We start from the raw sequence: 21,110 nt of genomic DNA, 5'->3' as shown, positions 1-21,110 counted from the left end.
GATCATACAGAGCACATCAGGGAGTTTAGAGTTTTTCCCAATGGGAGGTTGTCAAGGTTTTAGTCAGTGACATGATCTAATCCGATGTTCATTTTGTAAGGGTGACTCTGAGCCTAGCATGGTGGCATACACTTGTAATCTCAGCTGCTTGGGAGGCTGAGGCAGGAGGATTACAAGTTTAAAGGCAACCTGAGTCATTTAGTTACTCTCTCAAAATAAAAAACAAAACGGTCTGGGGTATAGCTCAGTGGTACAGCCCCCTGCATTCAATTTCTAGTACTGTAGGGGAAGAAAATGCCTCTGGCTTCTAGATAGAGTGTGAACTAGAAGATAGAAGAGGTAGTGGGAGTGAAGGTGGGAGGTTGCTGCAGTACAGGCAGCCGAGGGCCTCTTGCTGCACCCAGGTGGAATGCACCTGGCCTCAGACGTGCTGTAAATTAGCATTTGTTATCAAATAATCCGCATTGATGTTAACAGGCCTCCTTAGGTTTTCCACAAAACCTGCTATTTCCTTTATACAAACGATCCAGAAAGATAACACCACAAATAGGATACATGTACACACACATGCATGCGCGCGCGCACACACACGTGTACATCTGCGCATAGTAGACTTGCATATGTTTCTACACATGTGTTCACACATCACTTAAGTATCTCCAAACAGAGTACTGGTGTTTTTCTTAATTACCCTTATAGACTTAAAACTTTTAAGGCCAAATCTTTCTTCTATTCGCACTGATCCACTTATTTGTATTCAATGCTGTGCAAAATTTTAAAGTCATAAAAAACTCATCCATATAGAAAAATTTATGAACATATATTTTGCAGTAATACAAGTTTAACTTTTGCTAAATAAAACTTCTGAAACGTTCACGTACTAAACTTTCTGCCCCGATGTTTCCTTATTTACTATCTAAGCTGTCTCTCCTCCTGAGCTGCCCTACCTTTGTATCTCTCTCTTGTCTCAGGTAGAGTTGTTTCCTGTCCCAAGTCAAGTCTGCACAGCTTCCTACATGCCAGCAGATGCCTTGTGAACACCTGCCTTTGCAGGACCCCTTCCTGCAAACAGCACTGAGTTCCCTTCTCTTCAATGAATAGAGTCCCATTCCGTAGCCTCTGTGTCTCTTCTTGGCATCGATATATTTATTTACACACACACACACACACACACACACACACACACACACACACAGAGGTGTAATTTTGCCTAAGTGGTATCATGTTCTACCTACTACTTACAAACTGATTTCTATTTCTAATTAACATATGAAAGGCATCTTTCCATATTAATAAACATTTTTATTTTAATGAATTCATGACAGTCTGTTGTGTTGATGTGTCACGATCTTCCCTCTTATCAATAAGCAAAGTTTTGTAACTTGTTTGTTTTTGCCATTATAAACAGGACAGTGTAGTACTTTCTTTTAAATGTGTTTTTTTTGCTTCCTTGCTTATAAATATCAAAAAACTTTACATGTCATCTGAATGAAGGTAGAAGAATTTAGCATTGGGATATTATTTATGTATTGATTATATGTATTATACATATATTTCTAAATTGTCATTCATATAAATGGTAGATAGTTGCATTATTAATATAATTCACATACAAATGAATTTCCTTTTTGTTTTAACCAATAAAAATACCAACCATTAACAATTTTTTATTCTTTATAAAGAATGAGGGAGGTATCCTTTATTTAATTTAATCCAGAAAATAACACTCTTGATCCATTCATTCAGCCATAAAATAATTATTGCCGGGCGCGGTAGCACACACCTGAAATCCCAGTGGCTCTGGAGGCTAAGGCAGGAGGATGGTGACTTCAAAGCCAGCCTCAGCAAAAGTGAGGCACTAAGCAACTCAGTGAGACCCCATCTCTAAATAAAATACAAAATAGGGCTGGGGGTGTGGCTCAGTGGTCAAGTGCCCCTGAGTTCAATCCCCAGTATCCCCCCAAAGGTAATAATAATCATAATTATTGAGTACTAACCATGAACTGGTTACCATTTTACCTGTCCTTTGGGAACTTGGACTAGAAATGAGCAATAAGCATATAAACAAATATTTTGAATATAGCGTGAGATAGTGATAAATATCTACCTGTGAGGTAAGTTCTATTTTATTTCTAATCTACAACTTACATATGAGGAAACTGAAGCTTAGAAAGAAATGCACTTAAGGCCACACTAGCTCCATGTGGCTTGACAGCATGAGTGCTGACAGCCCCCCATTTCCCAGCATGCAGTGCTGGAGAGGACAGCATTGCTTGATTCAGTGCCCTGCCCTCACTCTGGATGACGACGCTTGCTCCCCAGCAGGAAAGGATAGAGACATGGACATCAGAAAGAATCTGCCTGAACTGAGGACACTGACTGGCAGTATCATTCTTGAATGTAACCAGGATACAAACTTTTCTTTTTGCTTGTTTCTTGTCTTTTTGTTGTTTTATTTTGTTTGCCTCAAAAGTGCCTCTACCCACCAAAATGTATTAACTCATTAAGAATTCTGATTACTAAAATACTAGGCAATCTAAAATATTATTAAAATTTTTAAATGTCTTGCAGGACAAGTCATTAAAACCTATTATAGTTTACTCATACATAAGCCTTTTTTATGGAAGTTATTTATGGAAATTGACATGCTTTCATGATTTAAACAAGGTTCAATTCCAATGAAGGGTTCCATTATTCCTCATCCGCCAAGACGTCATTTTGGTTCCTATGGCCAGCTTCCGATGCCCTTCTCCTTCAACCCATTAAATCAAGAGTCCCCCGCCACGTTTCCTCCTGGATGCGCTACCTGTGTGCTACCCCCCCGAGCAGGTGCAGTAATGGTGCACGAGCGCCACTCCAGTCTGTGCGATCTGACCACGTTTCTCAGGAATACTTGTGTAGCACTGAGTTCCAGATGATGCTTATGTCCCAAATCACTGTAACAGCAAATCACTGGGCATACGTTCCCTTTCTGATCTCTTCACTTTACTGGCTAATTTCTGCTTTGTCATCATATACAATTTTCGAAACTACTTTATGAAATTCAACATTAATTATCCAGAAATAGTAACATTCCTACTAAAGCGTGACAACTCTGTTGATGATTTTGAAACATGGGGAAGTGAAACAGTATTTGAAAATATTTTATCAAAACATTCTGAACCACTTATGCCCATCTAATTCTTGGAGTATTTCAGAAGACTCAAGCCTTCAGAAATGATGTTCTTCCTTCTAAACTATATCATGGGCTTTGACATGGTTATTTTGAACTTCAAGACCAGAAGTACTGTTGCACTTCTTGGAAAAGGGGAAAAGATCACTTTCTTTTAATCATTTTCTTTCCTTTGTATAAATCCATTTTATAATAAATAAGTTTGTGTTTTCGTGGTCTAATAACCAAAAACTTATAGTAAAAATAGTCTTTTTGATTGTTGTTACTACATTTTAATTTATGTACTTGAAGGTCCTAGAAAATATTCCCTGGCTCAAACGGAATCTCTTCTGACAAAAATGCGCTCAGTGGCCAGTGACGAGCTCCACACCATGATGCAAAGGAGAATGAGCCAGGAGAACCCGAGCCAGGCCACTGAGGCCGAGCTCGCCCAGAGGCTGCAGAGGCTCACTGTCCTGGCAGTCAACAGGATTGTGTACCAAGGTAGGACCCCAGAATCACGTTCTTCCTCAGACGGCAAACAAAAAGAGAAGACTTCAGAGGGAACTGTTCAGGTTTCACATTTCTAAACAGCATTCTTTTTCTGTTCTTAACATCTGTATTCTTAAAGGAATTTCTTATCTGGAATGAATAGTCTAGAATAAAAGTATAATTTTTAATGTGTTAAATGGAATCCTAGATTGACCATTGATTTTGGAATAATTTGGCATTTCTAATATTCTATTTCTAATATTCTAGTGAATCTTGCAAAACTATAGTGTCACTATCAGGATAGCGACAGGAGTTTGAGTCCAGCCTCAGCAACATAGCAAGACCACAACTCAAAAGTAGGAATGTTATATAGAAAGAAGGGTATGGTAGGCAGCAGATTCATTGAGGTATTGTTGACAGTGCATAAGTAAACCAGAACATCAAGCCATACACTTTCAATCCACACAATACCCTATTTTTGTTTCTCCATCATGCCCCAATATAGCTGAAAAAAAAATTTAGGTAACCTCAGAAAGGCAGGGGGAAAAAAAGAATGATGGTTAATCACTAGAAAAGCGTAAAACCCAAGGGGAATGTTTTGTCTTAACTATTGTAATTTACATTTGGGGAACAGGCTCCCAGGCTAAACTCCAAAACTGAACCAGGGTTATCACATTACTGCATTTAATTGGATTGTACACAGAGTGAAACAGTTCTGCAGATGTAGCTAATGCAAAGATTTCGAGTCCTTTATGTTTGATTTGTACAAGAATTTTAAAGTTTTAATAATTTTGCAGTTTAACTCATCTTTACTAGCAACTTAAATCTTTCATTTATAATTTCTTGACAATGTATTTTTAAATCTTGGCATTGTTGCAGGTGAAGTCTTCCTCTGCTGTATTATATGTACTGTGTCTAGTACACCCTCCACATTTATATTGTGATAACTGAATTAGTAATTGCATAGAATATTTTTAAAGGATGATTATCACTTACAATGGTAGGTATCAGTGATTTGACTAATAATTTTTGTCCTTTTGTAATTCAAAGAGCTTAATTCAGACATTATTGACATCTTAAGAACTCCAGAAAATGCAACTCAAAGCAAGACCTCAATTTCTCAGATTGAAATTTCTGAGGAAAATATACATCATGAACAGCCTTCTGTTTTCAATCCATTTCAAAGAGAGATGTTCACCTACCTGGTTGAGGGATTCAAAGTGTCTATTGTAAGTAAATTACTTGGAAAATGTTCATTCACCCAAAAGTAATAGAGGTTTTATGTGAATGTACATTTCCAAAATCTATTTCTTTGTGCTTTTTCAGAGAGCTTTCTGAAACTCAGACAACTTAAAGTTTTAATAATCAAGTAATATACATTGGTGATTCACCCATTCCAAAAATGACTCACCTCATGTAACCTTGGTTTCTAGGTCTGCACCCTGAAAGCCCTTTTCTAATATTGTAGTCTAGGAAGATCATCATCAGAAAAGAGGAACGCTTTGATTTTTTTTTTTTTAATTATTATTGTATACAAATGGGATACATGTTGTTTCTCTATTTGTACATGGAGTCAAGGCATACCATTTGTGTAATCATACATTTACATAGGGCAATGATGTTTGATTCATTATTTTTTTTCCCTTCCCCCCCACCCCTCCCACCCCTCTTTTCCCTCTATACAGTCCTTCTTTCCTTCATTCTTACCACACTCCTTATCCCTAACCCTAAACTAACCCTAAACCTAATGCTAACCCTTCCCACCCCCCAATATATGTCCTCATCCGCTTATCAGCGAGATCATTCGTCCTTTAGTTTTTTGAGATTGGCTTATCTCACTTAGCATGATATTCTCCAAATGCTTTGATTTTGTTTTTGTTTTTAGATGAACTCAATACTGTATTTGTTTACTTTTAATGTGGTGATGAGGATCAAACCCATGCCTCACCACCCATGCTAGGCAAGTGCTCTACCACTGCACTACAACCCTAGCCGGTAACAGCCTGTTTTTAAAGAACTTTACTTCTAGCCACACTCTTTTGAGTTTCTGAATTTTAAAGTTTAGATCATGGAGTAAGCATATCCAACACCTTAAAAATTACCTAGCGGATTCTGGGAGCGTCAGACTTCATTTATTTTTATCACACTTGGTCTTCCATGGGTTACTTACCGATGACCATGGGAAATAAATCAGTCAGTTCATGCCATAGATACCAAAGATCAATCCAGTTCTAGTAGAACTCATAAACGATGATTCTGGCAATCTCTAAATCTAAATTAGGTTTTAGTGTCTGGCTCCAGACAGCAAAACAAACAGCAGGTTCACCTAGACACACAATTGAAACAACCTAGTTGGTCATTTGTTAGGGAAAATTGATAGTCAGTGTCTATACATTCTTAACTTGTGAATGTTATGCTCAATATTGCAGTACTAATTCCTTATTATGAATTCTTTCCCTTTTCTATCGCAGTGTGAAAGTGGGCGTGTCTGCCATTGCTCTCTGATAATTTTGTTTTGATTTAATTTTTAATTTACAGTGCTAAACCCTTGGTAATTTTTAAAATGGTATAGGACGTTAGCTTTTTCATCCATCTTTCTCTTTTTTATTGACAAAATATGTATAACAAAAATTAACATTTTAACCACTTTAAAGAGCACAAGCTCATGTCATTAAGTGTTCATGTTTTATGTACCATCTCTAGAACTTTTTCATTATCTCAAACTGAAATTCTGTTCCTATTAAACAATAACTCCCATTACCCAATCCCACCCACCCCCAATAACCACTAGTCCACTTTTAGTTTCTGTGAATTTGACTATTGTAGATGCCTCATAAAAGTGAAATCACATGACATTTGTCCATTTGTATGTGGCTTATTTCATTTAGTATACGGTTTTCAAAGACTGAGGATATAGCTCAGTTGGTAGAGTGCTTGGCTTGCAAGCACAAGGCCCTGCGGTCAATCCCTAGCACTGCAAATAAAAAGCATATTGTTTTCAGGGTTCACCCATGTTGAAGAATGTGTAGGCACTAGACTGCTGTTTAAGACTGAATAATATTCCATTGTGTGTATAAACTACATTTTCATACATATATTCATTAATGGACATTTGAATTGTTTCCACTTCCTGGCAATTTTGAATAATGCTGCTATAAATGTCATTGCATGTCCATCTCAAACTCTTTCTAACTTTGAATATTGTCTTTCTAACTTTGAATATTGTTTTAATTCTAGAATTTTTAAAAATCTGGACTGAAACATGCTCTATTACCTTTAGGGCTGTATGAGGTTTGTGTATTATTACTTAAGAAGTCTGATCCTAACTCACTCCTATCTTGATTTAAGGGTTCAAGTAAAGTCAGTGGTTCTAAGCAGCAGTGGACTAAAATTTTGTCATCTTGTAAGGACACCTTCCGAATGCAGCTTGGAAGACTACTTGTGCATATTTTATCACCAGCCCACACTGCACAAGAGAGAAAGCAAATATTTGAAATAGTTCATGAACCAAATCATCAGGAAATACTTCGAGACTGTCTCAGCCCAGCCCTACAAGTAAGTAGTAAGTAGCTACAAGTAAGTAGCTCAGCATTTGATAAAAGTAAAAGTTTTTAGTGAAATGTAAAGTTTTTCAAAACAAAAACTGAAATTAAACTGTACTTTTATGACTAATGTCATGAATATAATATTCTTACCAAACTATTAACCTAAGGTCTTTCTTCAGATTCTTTTATGCAAGCTTGGTTTGGTTTCTCTATGTTTATTTTCCAATCTTTTTTCAGTGTTTAAATTAGGAAGTTCTGTGTCTGAGTTCTTATAAGATCCTTTGTAATTTATTATCATATCTTGAAGTGTTTTTTTTATATACCTTTTTGGAGGCCTTTTTTAAAGTGTTTTATTATCTATGAAACACCTATACCGAGTATCTCAAGCAAGTACCTACAACATATTTTTTATAATGTTGTCAGTTACGATAGAAAAAATTTTTTGATCATTTTCATTGGTCAGAAGCAGTTAAAAGAACTTTTAGAACCTAAACCTAAATTCTAATATCTTAAGAGTGATCAATGGAACCAGGCATGGTGGTGCATGCGTGTACTCCCAGTGACTTCAGGAGGCTGAGGCAGGAGGATCACAAGTTCAAAGCCAGCCTCAGCAATTTATCAAGACCCTAAGCAACTTAACAAGACCCTAAATCATAAAACAAATAAAAAGGGCTGGGATGTGACTCAGTGGTTATGTGCCCCTGGGTTAAATTCCTAGTATAAGAAAAAGCAATTAATGGAGAGTTTAAATGGCATATTAAACCATTTTGGAGGTCTGCTAAATAGTTTCTTATGAAATTAAACATATGTGTAAGTTGTGACCCTGTTATGCAATTTTCTGATACTAACCCAAAAGAAATTAAAATGTTTGTCCATAAAAAGACTTGTACAATACTATCCACATCAGCCTTTTTCATAATAGCCAAATCCTGGCAATAACCTAAATATCTACCAGTAGGCAAATGTATAAACAATGTGTGATGTGTTTATACAATAGACTATTGTGCAACAATAAAAAGGAGCAGACTACGAATAGCCCTGCCATTATGGATGAGTCTCAAAAACAGCCGAGTAGGTGAGGGGCAGCCAGGCACAAACGACTGCACAGCCTGTGATTCCATTCGTATCAAGTCCAAGAGCAAGAGAAGCTGAGATATGGTGATAGGGTTCAGGAGAGCAGTTGTCTCTGTGGAAGTGATGGTGAGAAGAGGAACTGCCTGGAAAGGGTCATGAGGGAAGTTTCTAGGCGATAAAAGTACAATTCAAATACCCTGTTTTAGGTAGTGGTTAGAGTAGAGGAAGGAGCATGGGGGAGGGGAGGAAGATAGGAGGGAAGGGGGATCATGAACTGAAATCAGATTCCTGCATGTGTGCGATTGTCAGGATGAACCCAACTACTATGTATGACTGTAAAACTCTAATTAAAAAAAAAAAAAAAACCCTAGAAATAAGCACTTAGTGTCTGTAGATTATGTTGTATGTAACTTGTTCCTCAATAAAGAAGTTAATAGATGACATATTTAAAAAGAACAGGCATCCCTTTTAATACCCAGAAAACCCAAATACTTCATATTAGGGTCAAGTCTGTCGTGGAGAGTACTCTGGTGCAGTCTTTCCAGCATGGAGACTCTCTCAAGTGCACTGAGGACCCTGACTGTCTTCCTTTACCCCAGACAGAGCATATTGTTTCCTGTGACCCCACAGTTAGTTCCCTTCTATGGAAATTTTGAGGTGGTGTTTTTTCTTCCTGTTATTCAGCAATGTTTCCATCCACCAAAAATCAGCGCTGGTGTTAACAGTCCTCTTTCCCCCATCACTCGCCTCCTCCTCTAGTCCTGTGTCAGTGACATCATGTTGAACTCCGCTTGAAACACTGACCTGTTGTTGACTTCCTTCTAAATCCATTTCATTGCCAGGAGGTCACCTACTCACTCTGTCTCTCAGATGCAGCCCTTCTCTGTAGTCTGCCTTCCCAGTCTAGTTCAGTCTTTTGGCTCACTGTAATAACCTCCTGGCCACCTCCACACCAGCTTACTGCCCTTGATTTTTTTAAAAGCTTCTTAGGGGAACTTTCAAACATATCTAAAACTTGAGAGAATCAAAAAGGGCCCCATATGACATTACCAAGCTGTGGTTTTTCTTGGTAGTATTTTGAAGCAGGTCTCAGGCATACAATCATTTTACCTATAAATAGTTTGTATTTATAACTGGTAAAGACTTTTTTACCTGCCACTCTCAGCAATATTAATAGTGGTTCTTCATTACCATATAATACCCAATTAGTATTGAAATTTTCCCAATTTTTTAATAATTAATTTGCTTGATTCTGGATCCAAGCAGTGCCCACATATTACATTTGTTTGATGTCTTGAATATTTTTAATCTTTATCAATTATCTTCCATCATTATTTTTTTCAGGGTCATTTGTTCTGTAGAGTTTCTTACATTGCAGATTTCCCATATGGACAATATCCTGTGGCTCTAGATCTACAGGCTGAACTGGATTCCGATATTCTTATATTTTCTCTTACATCATTTCAGGAAACACAGACTGTCTGGTTGCTCTGCTTTGCAGGATGGTATCAGTCTGATCCATCCATTCTGAAGCTTCCCTCAATTCTTGAATCTTGAGCATTACCAGTCATTAATGATAATTGCCGAATTCTGCTTTTCCACTAGGAGTGAGAAAATAGTCATTTCCCTGAGTTTCTCATTCCATTACCATCAATTTGTTCTAATTCTTCATAAATAAAAACTTTCCCTTATCAATTATTTGGCTACCTTAAAATAGAATCAGTGAAGGAAAGGCAGGATAAATGCTTGTTTCTACATTTTTTAATAGTACTGGGGGTGGAACCCAGAGCATGGGGCAAGCCAGGGAAGCATTCTACCATTGAGTTACACCCCTAACCTGTGTTTCTTTTCCTATTTATTAAATTTTAAAGTAATGAGTTGATTCCCTTGTAGCCTCTAACTTTTGTATTGTTTTAATTTGGGGGAATCTTTATGGATTCAAGTATTTTAAAATAAGTTTTATGTGTTTTAAACCATCAAAGTTATTATTATTTGATATTCAAACTAAATTGAAACTTTTGTGTCCCTTTAACATGGCCTTTTCCACTTTTTGCAAGTTAGTAAGATGAAACTCCTTGTTTTCTGGCACAGAATAATGTCCAGGCCTCCTATGTATTTCCTTTCCCATGACTGGAACCACATTCCTCAGAAACCCCCATTCTTCCTCACAAGATCTTAGAATTAAGAGACTACAATTCTAGGGACTAAGTGCATTCATTTCCACTAGCTTTTCATTTCTTCTCAGTCAGTTTAGTGGACAAAGCTACGAAATAGGTATTTTTTAGAAAGAAAAGGAAATCATGAATTCATCTGATACTTTTTGTGGATTTTGTATTTGTATTTCTTTTTATTAATGTTGACAATTTTAGTTCGTATGACATTAACATAATTACTTGCTTTATTTTTCTACATATGTAACATTTTCAAAATAAGATTGTCACTAACATTAGTTATAATTAGTGATGATAACTAATATTACCGCTAATAACAATCCCATTAGATGTAACTTAAGATTTGTTTGTGGTTCTCTGTTCTTAGGTTATTAGGAGTGTACTTTCAAAAGGAAGTATTAAAAAATCACTTAAAATAGTTTATTTGGTTATGCCATCAACTTTAACCAACCAGTTAGGTTCTTTTTATTTTCTATTTTTACAGATTCCTTTGGGGTTTTGTTTGATTTTTAATCATATAACATGTCTACATGGCTCCAAAAGCAGAATTGTGCTCCAAAAGCAGCACATTCAGAGAGGTTCTGGCTTTTACCTCTGCCCTCCCCTCCTTTCTTTCTCCCTGTAGGTAGTGTGTTCATTTGTCTTACTTCTGTTAAGGTATAACCAAGTCTGTCCACAAACACACCCATACACCTCTGTCAGTATCACCTCTTCCACTCAGCCTGTGGAAGATAGTGAACTGGAACCTCTTCTTCTGCCCTTGCTTGCTTCACTTAAGAGTGTGCTTGGAGGTTATTACCTGGTGGTGTGCAGAGATCTTTCTGCCTGCATACCAGATATGCTCCATCTATAGTCTGCTTGGGTCTTAGTGCCCCACACTGTCTGCTATTACAGATCAGTTTGTAGCCTCCAGTCTTTTCTAGATAGTTCTGTCACTCCTCGTGTGACTTCTTCACATCCTGGATATGCCTACTGCCATGCTGCTTTATGCACAGTACCCTCTCCTTTGTCCACGAACACCTTCCACCTATTCATCCTTATACCTAGCTCACTCTGTAGCTCCTTCAAAACTATCCTCTCTTTGTATAGTCCACCCAGAACTCTTCCTTCTGAGAACTTCATTGATTTTTTTTTATTTTATGCACTTTAGCATTTTATTATTTTCTAAGGATACATGTTTAACAGATTCAGTTCCTTTTAAGCTAGTCTTGCTACCATTGCCAAGGCTGATCTCAAGCTCCTAGTCTCAAGACATTCTCCTGCCTCAAGCCTCCCAAGAAATCTGGTTTTTGAGGGCTGATTAAAAAAAAAAAAAAAAGTTTGCATCTGTTCCCAGTAACACCTTTTATAGTCCCAGAAACTATAATCAATAAACAATTGATCAGAAGATGTTAAAATGAGATATTAGAAGCAACTTTAAGAAAATTGTGTTTCTTTGCATAGTCAGAATGAATAAAAACATTTCTGATTAGTCTTTCAAGATAATTTTAGAATCCTAAATACTAAACTGAAATATTTTACAAGTTATATCAAGAACGTTACTTTTAAGACACACATGAAAATATTCCAGTCATTTACCATTTTTCTTTATTTGCCAACTCTTCAAGCTTTTACTCACATAGCATCTGTTCCTTTTCCTCTTTCGGTCAGGTGGCAGCTGTCTAGTGACTAATGCAACTAGGCATTGCTTTAAAATGAGCTTTGCTGTTTTCACCATTGCATGCGTTCATCTTACACTTTGGGGAAATTACATGATGCGATTCTCTGTGTTAATTTGAATATTACCCAAAATGTAATAATTTCCAGATCCATCTGTTGACATTTAATACTGTTCACAGTTTAAAATGTCATAAAACCAAATACAGTGGTATTTGTATCAATGCAGAATTTTAAAGTAAAATGTATATGTTTAAATTGTTGACAAAATTAATATTTTGTATACATATTACCATCTGATAAGATACCCATAGCATGGAAGGGCAGCTTTAAAAAGCATGCTCCAGGGCTGGGGATATAGCTCAGTTCGTAGAGTGCTTGCCTTGCATGCACAAGGCCCTGGGTTCAATCCCCAGGACCGCAAAAAAAAAAAAAAAAAAAAAGCATGCTCCAAGTTGGGTTTCAGTTTCCACTGCAAAGGACAAGTGTCATTACCTTACGAAATGCTCTAATTCTGGTTGAGAGTCTGCACATAGACGACTGACCCAAACCATTCCCCTAGACATGCATGTGCAACTCAGTGCTCAGATCTCACTGGCTCCGGAGCTTTCCACCTCTTGCACTCCCTGAGAGCAGTAAATAAATGAGCCAAGATAGACTTTTGTTCTGGAAATTTCACCAACTTCTCTTCTACTAAGCAAAAATCAAAAGGAAAGGAATGGATAAGCATATTTCTTTCACTTTATGGTTTAAAGGAGTTTCCCTTCTTTCTGTGAGAAAAACTAAGAAGTCTTTTCCTCTATCCCCAGCTGTGTTCCCGTATCTTGTATTCCTTTAACAAATCCTCTCCAAAATTCTGTCCCATAAGTTAGCTAACTAGTGGGCTTTTTTTCAACCTCTTAAAATGGAAAATGTCAAATATACAGAGAGAGAATAGTATAATGAATGCCATGTCACATCACCTGGATTTAACATTCATTAATGTTTTTATCATCTTGGAGTCATGTCTTCTTTTTCTGAGTTATTTTAAAGTAAAATATAGAAATCGTGGCATTTTCTACATTCTTTGTTTAAAAGGTGTTTTGTTCTGTAATAACGTTATTACACCTAACAAAATTAGCAGTAATTCTCTAATGTTATCAAACATCCAGTGCATAATTAAATTTTTTCATTTGTCCCTGGAAATATCTTTTATATCTGATGTATTCAGATCAGATTCAACTGAATGAATCTAGCAATTTAATTTAATTTACTATCAAAATAATTTAAATGGAATAAAAATTCTTTATTACTAAAAAAAATATTATTTTTTTAAAGCATGGAGCCAAGTTAGTTTTGTATTTGTCAGAGTTGATACATAATCACCAAGATGAGTTGACTGAAGAAGAACTAGACACAGCAGAACTGCTTATGAATGCTTTAAAATTATGTGGTCACAAGTGCATCCCTCCCAGTGCATCATCAAAACCAGACCTTATTAAAATGATCAAAGAGGTGAGTCGGTGGAACCATGATTATTTTCATTACCATTGAATAATTTTTGCTGTTGTATAATTTTTAGAAGATTGAAAAATGTTTTAATTATAGAGTGTCACTGATGGTTAACTTGAAATGCTTTTTTGTTTGTTTTTTACTATATGGTACTTTTTCACTTTGAGAGAAAAAAGTAGGTATTTTAAGGAGCTGTTTATTCTCTGTAGTCTTCCTCATCCATTGTCAGTAACCTTCAGTGAAGGGAAGATTTTTATGGTGACAAGCAAGTTGATCCCTACCTTGAGTTATGGGATCTTTAGTGAAAAAAGCAAAATAAAGGAGTAAGTGGCATAGTTATTTCATCAGATCTAGAAGCCTGGTGAACTTTTGTACCTTACTTTCTGTAACTCAAATCACGCAGTAACAAAGGAGAATTCTAGCATTACTTAGGGGGCTTATATATTTTAATATTCTGGTCTCCTAAGGATATTTTTTTCTTGGGTTAACTTGGTTTTAAAATTAGTTTCTTGCCTCCATGCCATAACATTGGCACATGATGAAAAATAAATTTTATATAATATATTATACAAATCTTTTAGGAACAAAAGAAATATGAAACTGAAGAAGGTGTGAACAAAGCTTCCTGGCAGAAAACAGTTAATAATAATCAGCAAAGGTAAGATTTTATGTGTTCCAAAGTCACATCCTGTACAAATCATTAGTTCTCATGTATACTTTTAGCTTTTCTGGTTTGGTTTGGCTTTTGGTTTTCTGAGGTTTTGGGGGCCGGGTGAGGAGTGTTTTGTGGTGCTGGGATCAAACCCAGGGCCATGTGCATACCAGGCAGGAATTCTACCACTGAGCCTCACCCACAACCCTCCTGTGAACTTTCAGTGTAAAAATACTATGTTTTGATAAATATTTAATATTCCATATGCACTTACAGACGATCTTGTTTTTAGTCTCTTTCAGCGTCTTGATTCAAAATCAAAGGATATATCTAAAATAGCTGCAGATATCACACAGGCAGTGTCTCTTTCCCAGGGAATTGAGAGAAAAAAGGTGATCCAGCACATCAGAGGAATGTACAAAGTTGACCTAAGTGCCAGCAGACACTGGCAGGAGCTCATTCAGCAGCTGACCCATGACAGGTGAGCAGGGGAGGAGGGCCAGGCTGTCGCCTGCGGGTTTGTCAGTAGGTGCTAAGCACTGATTGCATGCAAATTTACATTCACAGGATTGGTCCCTAGTTTAAACGTTTTTTGATTTTGGGGGACAAATGTAATGGAGGAGCATTAGTTCTTTCAGATGGCAAATTGGCTTTAATTTTAAAATTGGTCTTTGTAAAAGAATAGAAAATCACTGAAATAGGATAATTGAAAAAATGGTCTTTTTCTAGCTAAGACTTGATTAATGTGATTTAAAAGATGCATTATGAGTACTAAAAAGAGGGGAATATAGTATTATTTTCTAAATTGATAAAGATAACTGATTTGTATGACTTGGGATACTAAAATATAATAACCATCATATACTGAGATAAATTATAGGTAGATGAAGAATTTTTAAAAGTTCATAATGTGGAAGAAAATAGTATATCAACTCTGAAGAGTAGGTAACTTTCTAAGCTCTAATGCAGCAGAAGAAACTGGAAAGAAATCATTGGTTTTGAACTTTAATTTTTTGCTAGTGGAGTTAAAGATGAAAAAGCATTGAAGTTTATTTTCAGCAAATGTATCAAAGAGTTTTTTTTTATTGTTTGGAAACCTTATGTATATTTGAAAGTAAAATATCACAGTTCCTTAAGCTTGAAAGAGCAAAAGACATGAACAGCACATATACTAAAATTGGAATGATACAGAGAAGGCTGGCATGGCCTCCACTCAAGGATGACACATGAACATTGCATGTTAAAAAAAAGAAATGGACATATTCTTCATGTAAAACAACTAGAGTTAATAAACAAATGGGAAAAGTATTCAGTATTGCTGGAGGCTAATTAGATTTTTTTTTAAAACCTTTTAGATACCCCATTTTACTTTTCACATTAAAATTTTTTTTCAGTGGGCTAGGTTTTAGCTCAGTGGTAGAGCACACGCCTAGCATGCATTAGGCACTGGGTTTGATTCTCAGCACCACATATAAATAAATAAAATAAAGGTATTGTGTCCATCTACAACTAAAATTTTTTAAAAATTTTTTCTCAGGTACTAATATCCATAGCAAGATATTAGCTGAGAATATTAACTGTCCTTGGATCACGGGTCTGTTGGCATTGTACAGTGTGACAATTTATGTCAGAACCCAACAAACATTCTTTTTTTTTTTTTTTTGGTTTTGTTTTGTTTTGTTTTTCTTTTTGTACTGGGGATTGAACTCAGAGGCTCTTAATCGCTGAACCTTACCCCAAGTCCTTTCTATTTTTTTTGTTTTGAGACAGGGTCTCGCTGAGTTGCTGAGGCTGGCTTTGAACTAACAATCCTTTCTCAACCTCCTGAGCCCCTGGGATTACAGGCGTGTACTACCACGCCCGGCTTCCCTACAAACATTTCTATCTCTAGAAATGTTTTAGTGATTCTGTCCTAAGGAAAATATTAAAAGTATATATATATATATATAAACCTAAAGGTCTCCATCTCTGTATCATTCATGTTAGTGAATTGATTGGAAAGAATCTAAATGAAGAGTACTAGAAACATGGTTAAATACATCATGATGCATCCACTCAGCATGATATTCAGCAGACACTTGAAAGATGATAATAAAGGTTATATTGTATTCAGTAAAAGAAGGCAGGACATAGAAATATATATGTAATAACTATAACTACAAATTAAAAGCAGGTGCATGTTTAAAAATGAAAGAAACTAAAGTTTAGGGTTAAGGGTAATTTTTTTCTCTTATTTCTAAAAATATATTTAATATTTAAAATTTTGTCAACTAAAATATATTTATTTTAAAACATTTTGTATGTGACATATATATCAAAAAGAAGCTAATTTTTTACATTGGATAGTAGATACAATAGGAAATGTAAAAGTTAATTTGTAAAAAATTTTTTCATTAGTTAACTATATAAAATCTAATGTGTTATGTTGCTAAAGTTTCATAGTTGAAGTGATATGTGCTTTTTAAAAACTGAATAGACACAAGAAACAAGCAGAGGTTGTGTCAGAGGGGGAGGTCAGAAATGGGGACTCAGGAGCAGAAGGACACACATTTTTTATATTATTCTTTTGTTCTTTGTATATACAGTCTCTGGCCTAAATATCTAAATACTAGTTTTTTAAATTTAATAGATCCATTGCGATTTATTTGCTCAGTTTCTATAGTGATTTTTTAAGACTGTAAGTCGTTGGGTAGCCAATTAAAATGTTCTTATTTGTTTTTTTATTTGCAGAGCTGTCTGGTATGACCCCATCTACTATCCAACCTCATGGCAGTTGGATCCCACAGAAGGGCCAAACCGAGAGAGGAGACGTTTGCAGAGATGTTACTTAACTATTCCAAATAAGTATCTCCTGAGAGATAGACAAAAATCAGAAGGTAATAGTGGCTTCTTCCTCAGGATGTGAATATGGCAGTAACAGGTCATTAGATAATATGTACGTTTTCCTCAACAGATGTGGCCAAACCGCCACTCTCTTACCTATTTGAAGACAAAACTCATTCTTCTTTCTCTTCTACTGTCAAAGACAAAGCTGCAAGTGAATCTATAAGGTAAATATGAATCCATAGACATTACTTTCTTGTGACTGTATAGTAGTTTTTTGTAGGATTGCTGTTAATATTAATTTTATATAATGCAGTGATTTTAAGAAAAATCCTAAACAAGAGAGGCTTGAAACAGGACAAGGTTGGATAGCCATATTCCAAGTGGCATTACTGATAGCAGTCTGTTGCATCTAAGTTATACTCTGTCTGGCCTTTGTTCACGTACTTATATTTTGTAGTTGAATTTTTTAATAGCTTTGTAGAGTAGGTAGAGCTGTTGGAGGTCTCTATAGGCAATATATTGTAGCAATTAAAGGTTCAAATTCCAGAACCTACTCTTCCTAGTTTTCTGATCTTGGTCAAGTTACTTAACCTCTCTCCCTCAAGTTTCCTTACCTATTAAATGAGGAAAATAAAAATACCCAAGTTTTCATAACATCAGGTGTTATGTGTGTCAGTATACATTAACTATTAAGAGTATTATCACTGCGGTTGCTGTGGTTGCTATTATTATCATGCCTATTTTATATATTTAAAAAAACTAAGCTTCAAAAAAGATAAGGGACTTGACAAAAGAATAGAGAACATAGTTCTGATTCCAAAATCTCCTAGAATATCTTTATGTATGACAGTGGCCTCAAACAATATCTGCTTTTTTTACTGAAAATCTGACACATTGAAATCTCTTTTACATAACCAAATCCTTATAATCCTCATACAGGTTATAGGAATTATAAGCATTTCTAAAGGGTTCAGTCTTTTTCTCTTCTACTGGTAGGTTAAGAAATGGTGTTTATTGTCCTGTGGGCTTTGACAAGATAACTCATGCTGTTGAAACACTAATCTACTTTGCTGAAATCTTTCACTAGATAAAACTTACACTCTAAAAGTAGTCAAAACATTTCATCATAACAATTTTAAATATGTTTTACCAGAGTAAATCGAAGGTGTATCAGCGTTGCACCCTCTAGAGAGACAGCTGGTGAATTGTTGTTAGGTAAGTCAATTTTGAAGAATTTTATGCAGTGCATTCTTAGATAATTTGAAGTGTTTTGACACATTTCCACTATATCAGATAATACCACATTGGATATGACATTACATAGACAATAGTTTCCTATTATCTGCAGGAGATACATCATAGACCCCGTGCGTATGCCTGAAACCATAAATTGTGCTGAACCCACTGTATACTTTTTTTCCCTAAGTATGCTTACCTATGATAAAACTTTGTAAATTAGACACAGTAAAAGATTAACAACAGTAACATGATAAAATACAGTAATGATAATATTTTATAATAAAAGTTATTTGAATAACTCAAAATAACTCAAAATATTTTATCATACTTTCATTTTTTTCACTTGGATGGAAACACAGCTTCTCTTTGGCACATCTGAATTTCTAGCATCACCATTCTTTTGCTTTGGGGCCACCATGAAGTTAAATAAGTGTTATTTGAGCATAAACACTATAGTACCACAAGAGTTGATCTGACAGTTGATGTGGCTAATAAGTGATTCGCGGCCAGATAGCACATAAAGCGTGGATACACTGGACATGGGAATGATCCGTGTTCTAGGCAAAATGGAGCAGGACAGTACAAGGTTTTATCATGCTTCATGCTGCTCAGAATCACGTGTAATTTAAAACTTATAAATACGTCTTATTTCTGGAATTTTCCATTTGATATTTTTGGACCATGGTTTACTGCAGGTAACTGTAGCCACAGAAAGCACAACCACTGATAAAGGGAGACTACTATAATGCATATGACTTATATATTATAAGGAATTGCATCTTGCCCAGGCACAGTGGCGCACACCTGTAATCCCAGGTACTCAGAAAACTGGGCAGGAAGATCACAAGTATAAGACCAGGTTGGGTATTAGTGAGACTCTGTCTAAAATAAAAAATTTAAAGGGCTGAGGTGTAGCTCAGTGTTAGAACACCCATGAGTTCAACACCCAGAACTAGAAAGAAAGAGGGAAGGAAGGAAAAGAGGGTGGAGGGACAGAGATGACATTTGGTTTCTAAAAAACACATAAAGATTGTAATTTTAATGAAGTTGCTTTCTTCATATGTGTATATTTTTATATCTAATCATTCCTTTTATAATATATCAATTTAGACTTAAAATAAAAATATATTGATATACTTACATTTCTACTATTTTAACAGATGTACATATATGTACACCTTGATAGTTTTCATAATTTTTATTCCTTCTTGTGCTTCTGAGAGAAAGACCAAGATTGTCAGTTCATAAATACTTGTACAGTTGCATTTGCTGGGGAATTTTTTTCTCAAAAAATGAAGAAGTAGTTATTACTACTTTGTTCCTTTGAAGAGCCAGCTGTGTGCTGTCAGCCAGCTGTCCTCAGAGGTGGTCCTAAGTCAGCAGCAGCAGCAGTGCATGGGCACTTAGTAGAAATGCACTCCTGAATCTGACACTCTGCGGGGTAGAGCCTGTGTTCTGATGAGCTCTCTGGGGTTTTAATGCACTCTCACGTTTGAGAGGCACTATTCTAGGCCAAGCTGTGGAGCCCTGAACCTGCTGGGCCTGAACCCCACCATCCCAAGGATGGAGGGACCATCCTTCTCTGAGCCAGCTATGCCACTGCTTCATGCCACCCAGCACTCAAGGGTGACCAGCTTGCAGGCAGCTTCCTAACATTTGGAAACATGACATAGACGTGTGTTAGCAGCAGGCAGCCTAGGATGCAGGAAAAGTTGGGGGCTATTTTGCTCTGTTGAATGTTTTAATCATCAAAACAATTAAGAATTATTATTAATCCTCTTTTGCTGGAAAATTTGGTTTACCCCTTGATTTCAATTAGTGTATGACAAAATAAAGCAAATCTGTTTGCTTGTAATATAAGAATAATAATGGAAATAATAAATAACCAGTATTTATGTAGCACTAAGTGCCAGACAATACTGATAAGTATTTTTTATATACTTTAATTTAATTTTCACAGTAGCTGTGAACTACAGCCCCCTGCCCCCACATACACTTTTTTTTAACAGGGAAACAAGACATATGGAGGTTCAGCAACTTGCCCACTATCTTATGGTTACTATTTAAAAGATATTTATTGAGTGCTGGGAACTGTCAAAGTCAAGCCAAAGGACCCCAGAAGTACTACTTTTAATCATTCATGATAACAGTGCATGTACATTTTTAAACTCTTACTCTGCAGGTAAATGTGGAATGTATTTTGTGGAAGATAATGCTTCTGATACAGTCGAAAGTTCGGTGAGTAGAGGCTTAAGTTTGCGCTTGAACTAAACCTAAACAGATTTCAAAATGTATAATCCATTAATAGAGAGCAGACAGAACTCTTAGGGCTTCTCCATTGTCACTCTGTTTGTAGGTTGGTCTGAATGCAAACATTTTTAAAAGATCATTTTAAAATGAAGATTTTGCTAGCACCTCTGGCTTGTGCAGGCCTGAGTCTCTTGGCAGTTACTAATTTGTGTCCTATTCTGAGGTGCTCCTGTTACTTCAGTTACGTCCATTCTGTCTCAGCAGTATCCTCGGTAGCCAAAGTAACTACTCCCTGCCACTCCCAGTTTACTATCTATTACCTTCAAAAAGAATAACTTAAGTCATCCTGATATTCACATAGCTTTTTCTTCTGGAAATACTGATATTAATTAGAATATAATAAAAAGATCTCTTAATTCACATTTTTGTATTGTAAATCTTTTTATCTATTTGAATTACTTCACAGATCATTAAAATATTTAAGAGAAATAAGGTTTTTATTAAATAAGATTATGTATGGTTTAATGATGACTATATCTTTGATTTTGATGAAATTAATTAAT

General features: G+C 35.8%; 1 protein-coding gene and 1 pseudogene across 3 annotated transcripts in view; both read left to right on the top strand.

The window, feature by feature from the left end:
* The window catches only part of Lyst (lysosomal trafficking regulator), a 149,638-nt gene that overhangs the window by 88,268 nt on the left and 40,260 nt on the right, over nucleotides 1-21,110 (top strand). For 2 of the 3 annotated variants that reach the window (XM_047520101.1, XM_047520100.1), the window contains exons 29-39: nucleotides 2,668-2,829; nucleotides 3,464-3,655; nucleotides 4,694-4,872; nucleotides 6,992-7,198; nucleotides 13,407-13,583; nucleotides 14,162-14,238; nucleotides 14,525-14,713; nucleotides 16,963-17,108; nucleotides 17,186-17,282; nucleotides 18,212-18,273; nucleotides 20,480-20,535. In XM_047520101.1, coding sequence (XP_047376057.1) covers nucleotides 2,668-2,829; nucleotides 3,464-3,655; nucleotides 4,694-4,872; nucleotides 6,992-7,198; nucleotides 13,407-13,583; nucleotides 14,162-14,238; nucleotides 14,525-14,713; nucleotides 16,963-17,108; nucleotides 17,186-17,282; nucleotides 18,212-18,273; nucleotides 20,480-20,535 — 1,544 coding nt within the window. The remainder of the gene's footprint in view (nucleotides 1-2,667; nucleotides 2,830-3,463; nucleotides 3,656-4,693; nucleotides 4,873-6,991; nucleotides 7,199-13,406; nucleotides 13,584-14,161; nucleotides 14,239-14,524; nucleotides 14,714-16,962; nucleotides 17,109-17,185; nucleotides 17,283-18,211; nucleotides 18,274-20,479; nucleotides 20,536-21,110) is intronic. The other variant, XM_047520102.1, reaches the window with a different exon arrangement.
* Nucleotides 15,388-15,487, top strand: LOC124962474 (uncharacterized; annotated as a pseudogene).

The sequence above is a fragment of the Sciurus carolinensis genome, chromosome 12 (genome assembly GCF_902686445.1).
Source record: "Sciurus carolinensis chromosome 12, mSciCar1.2, whole genome shotgun sequence".
Classification (NCBI taxonomy): Eukaryota; Metazoa; Chordata; class Mammalia; order Rodentia; family Sciuridae; genus Sciurus; species Sciurus carolinensis.
Note: the sequence above shows the minus strand (reverse complement) of the source record. Positions and strands in the feature narration are given on the sequence as shown.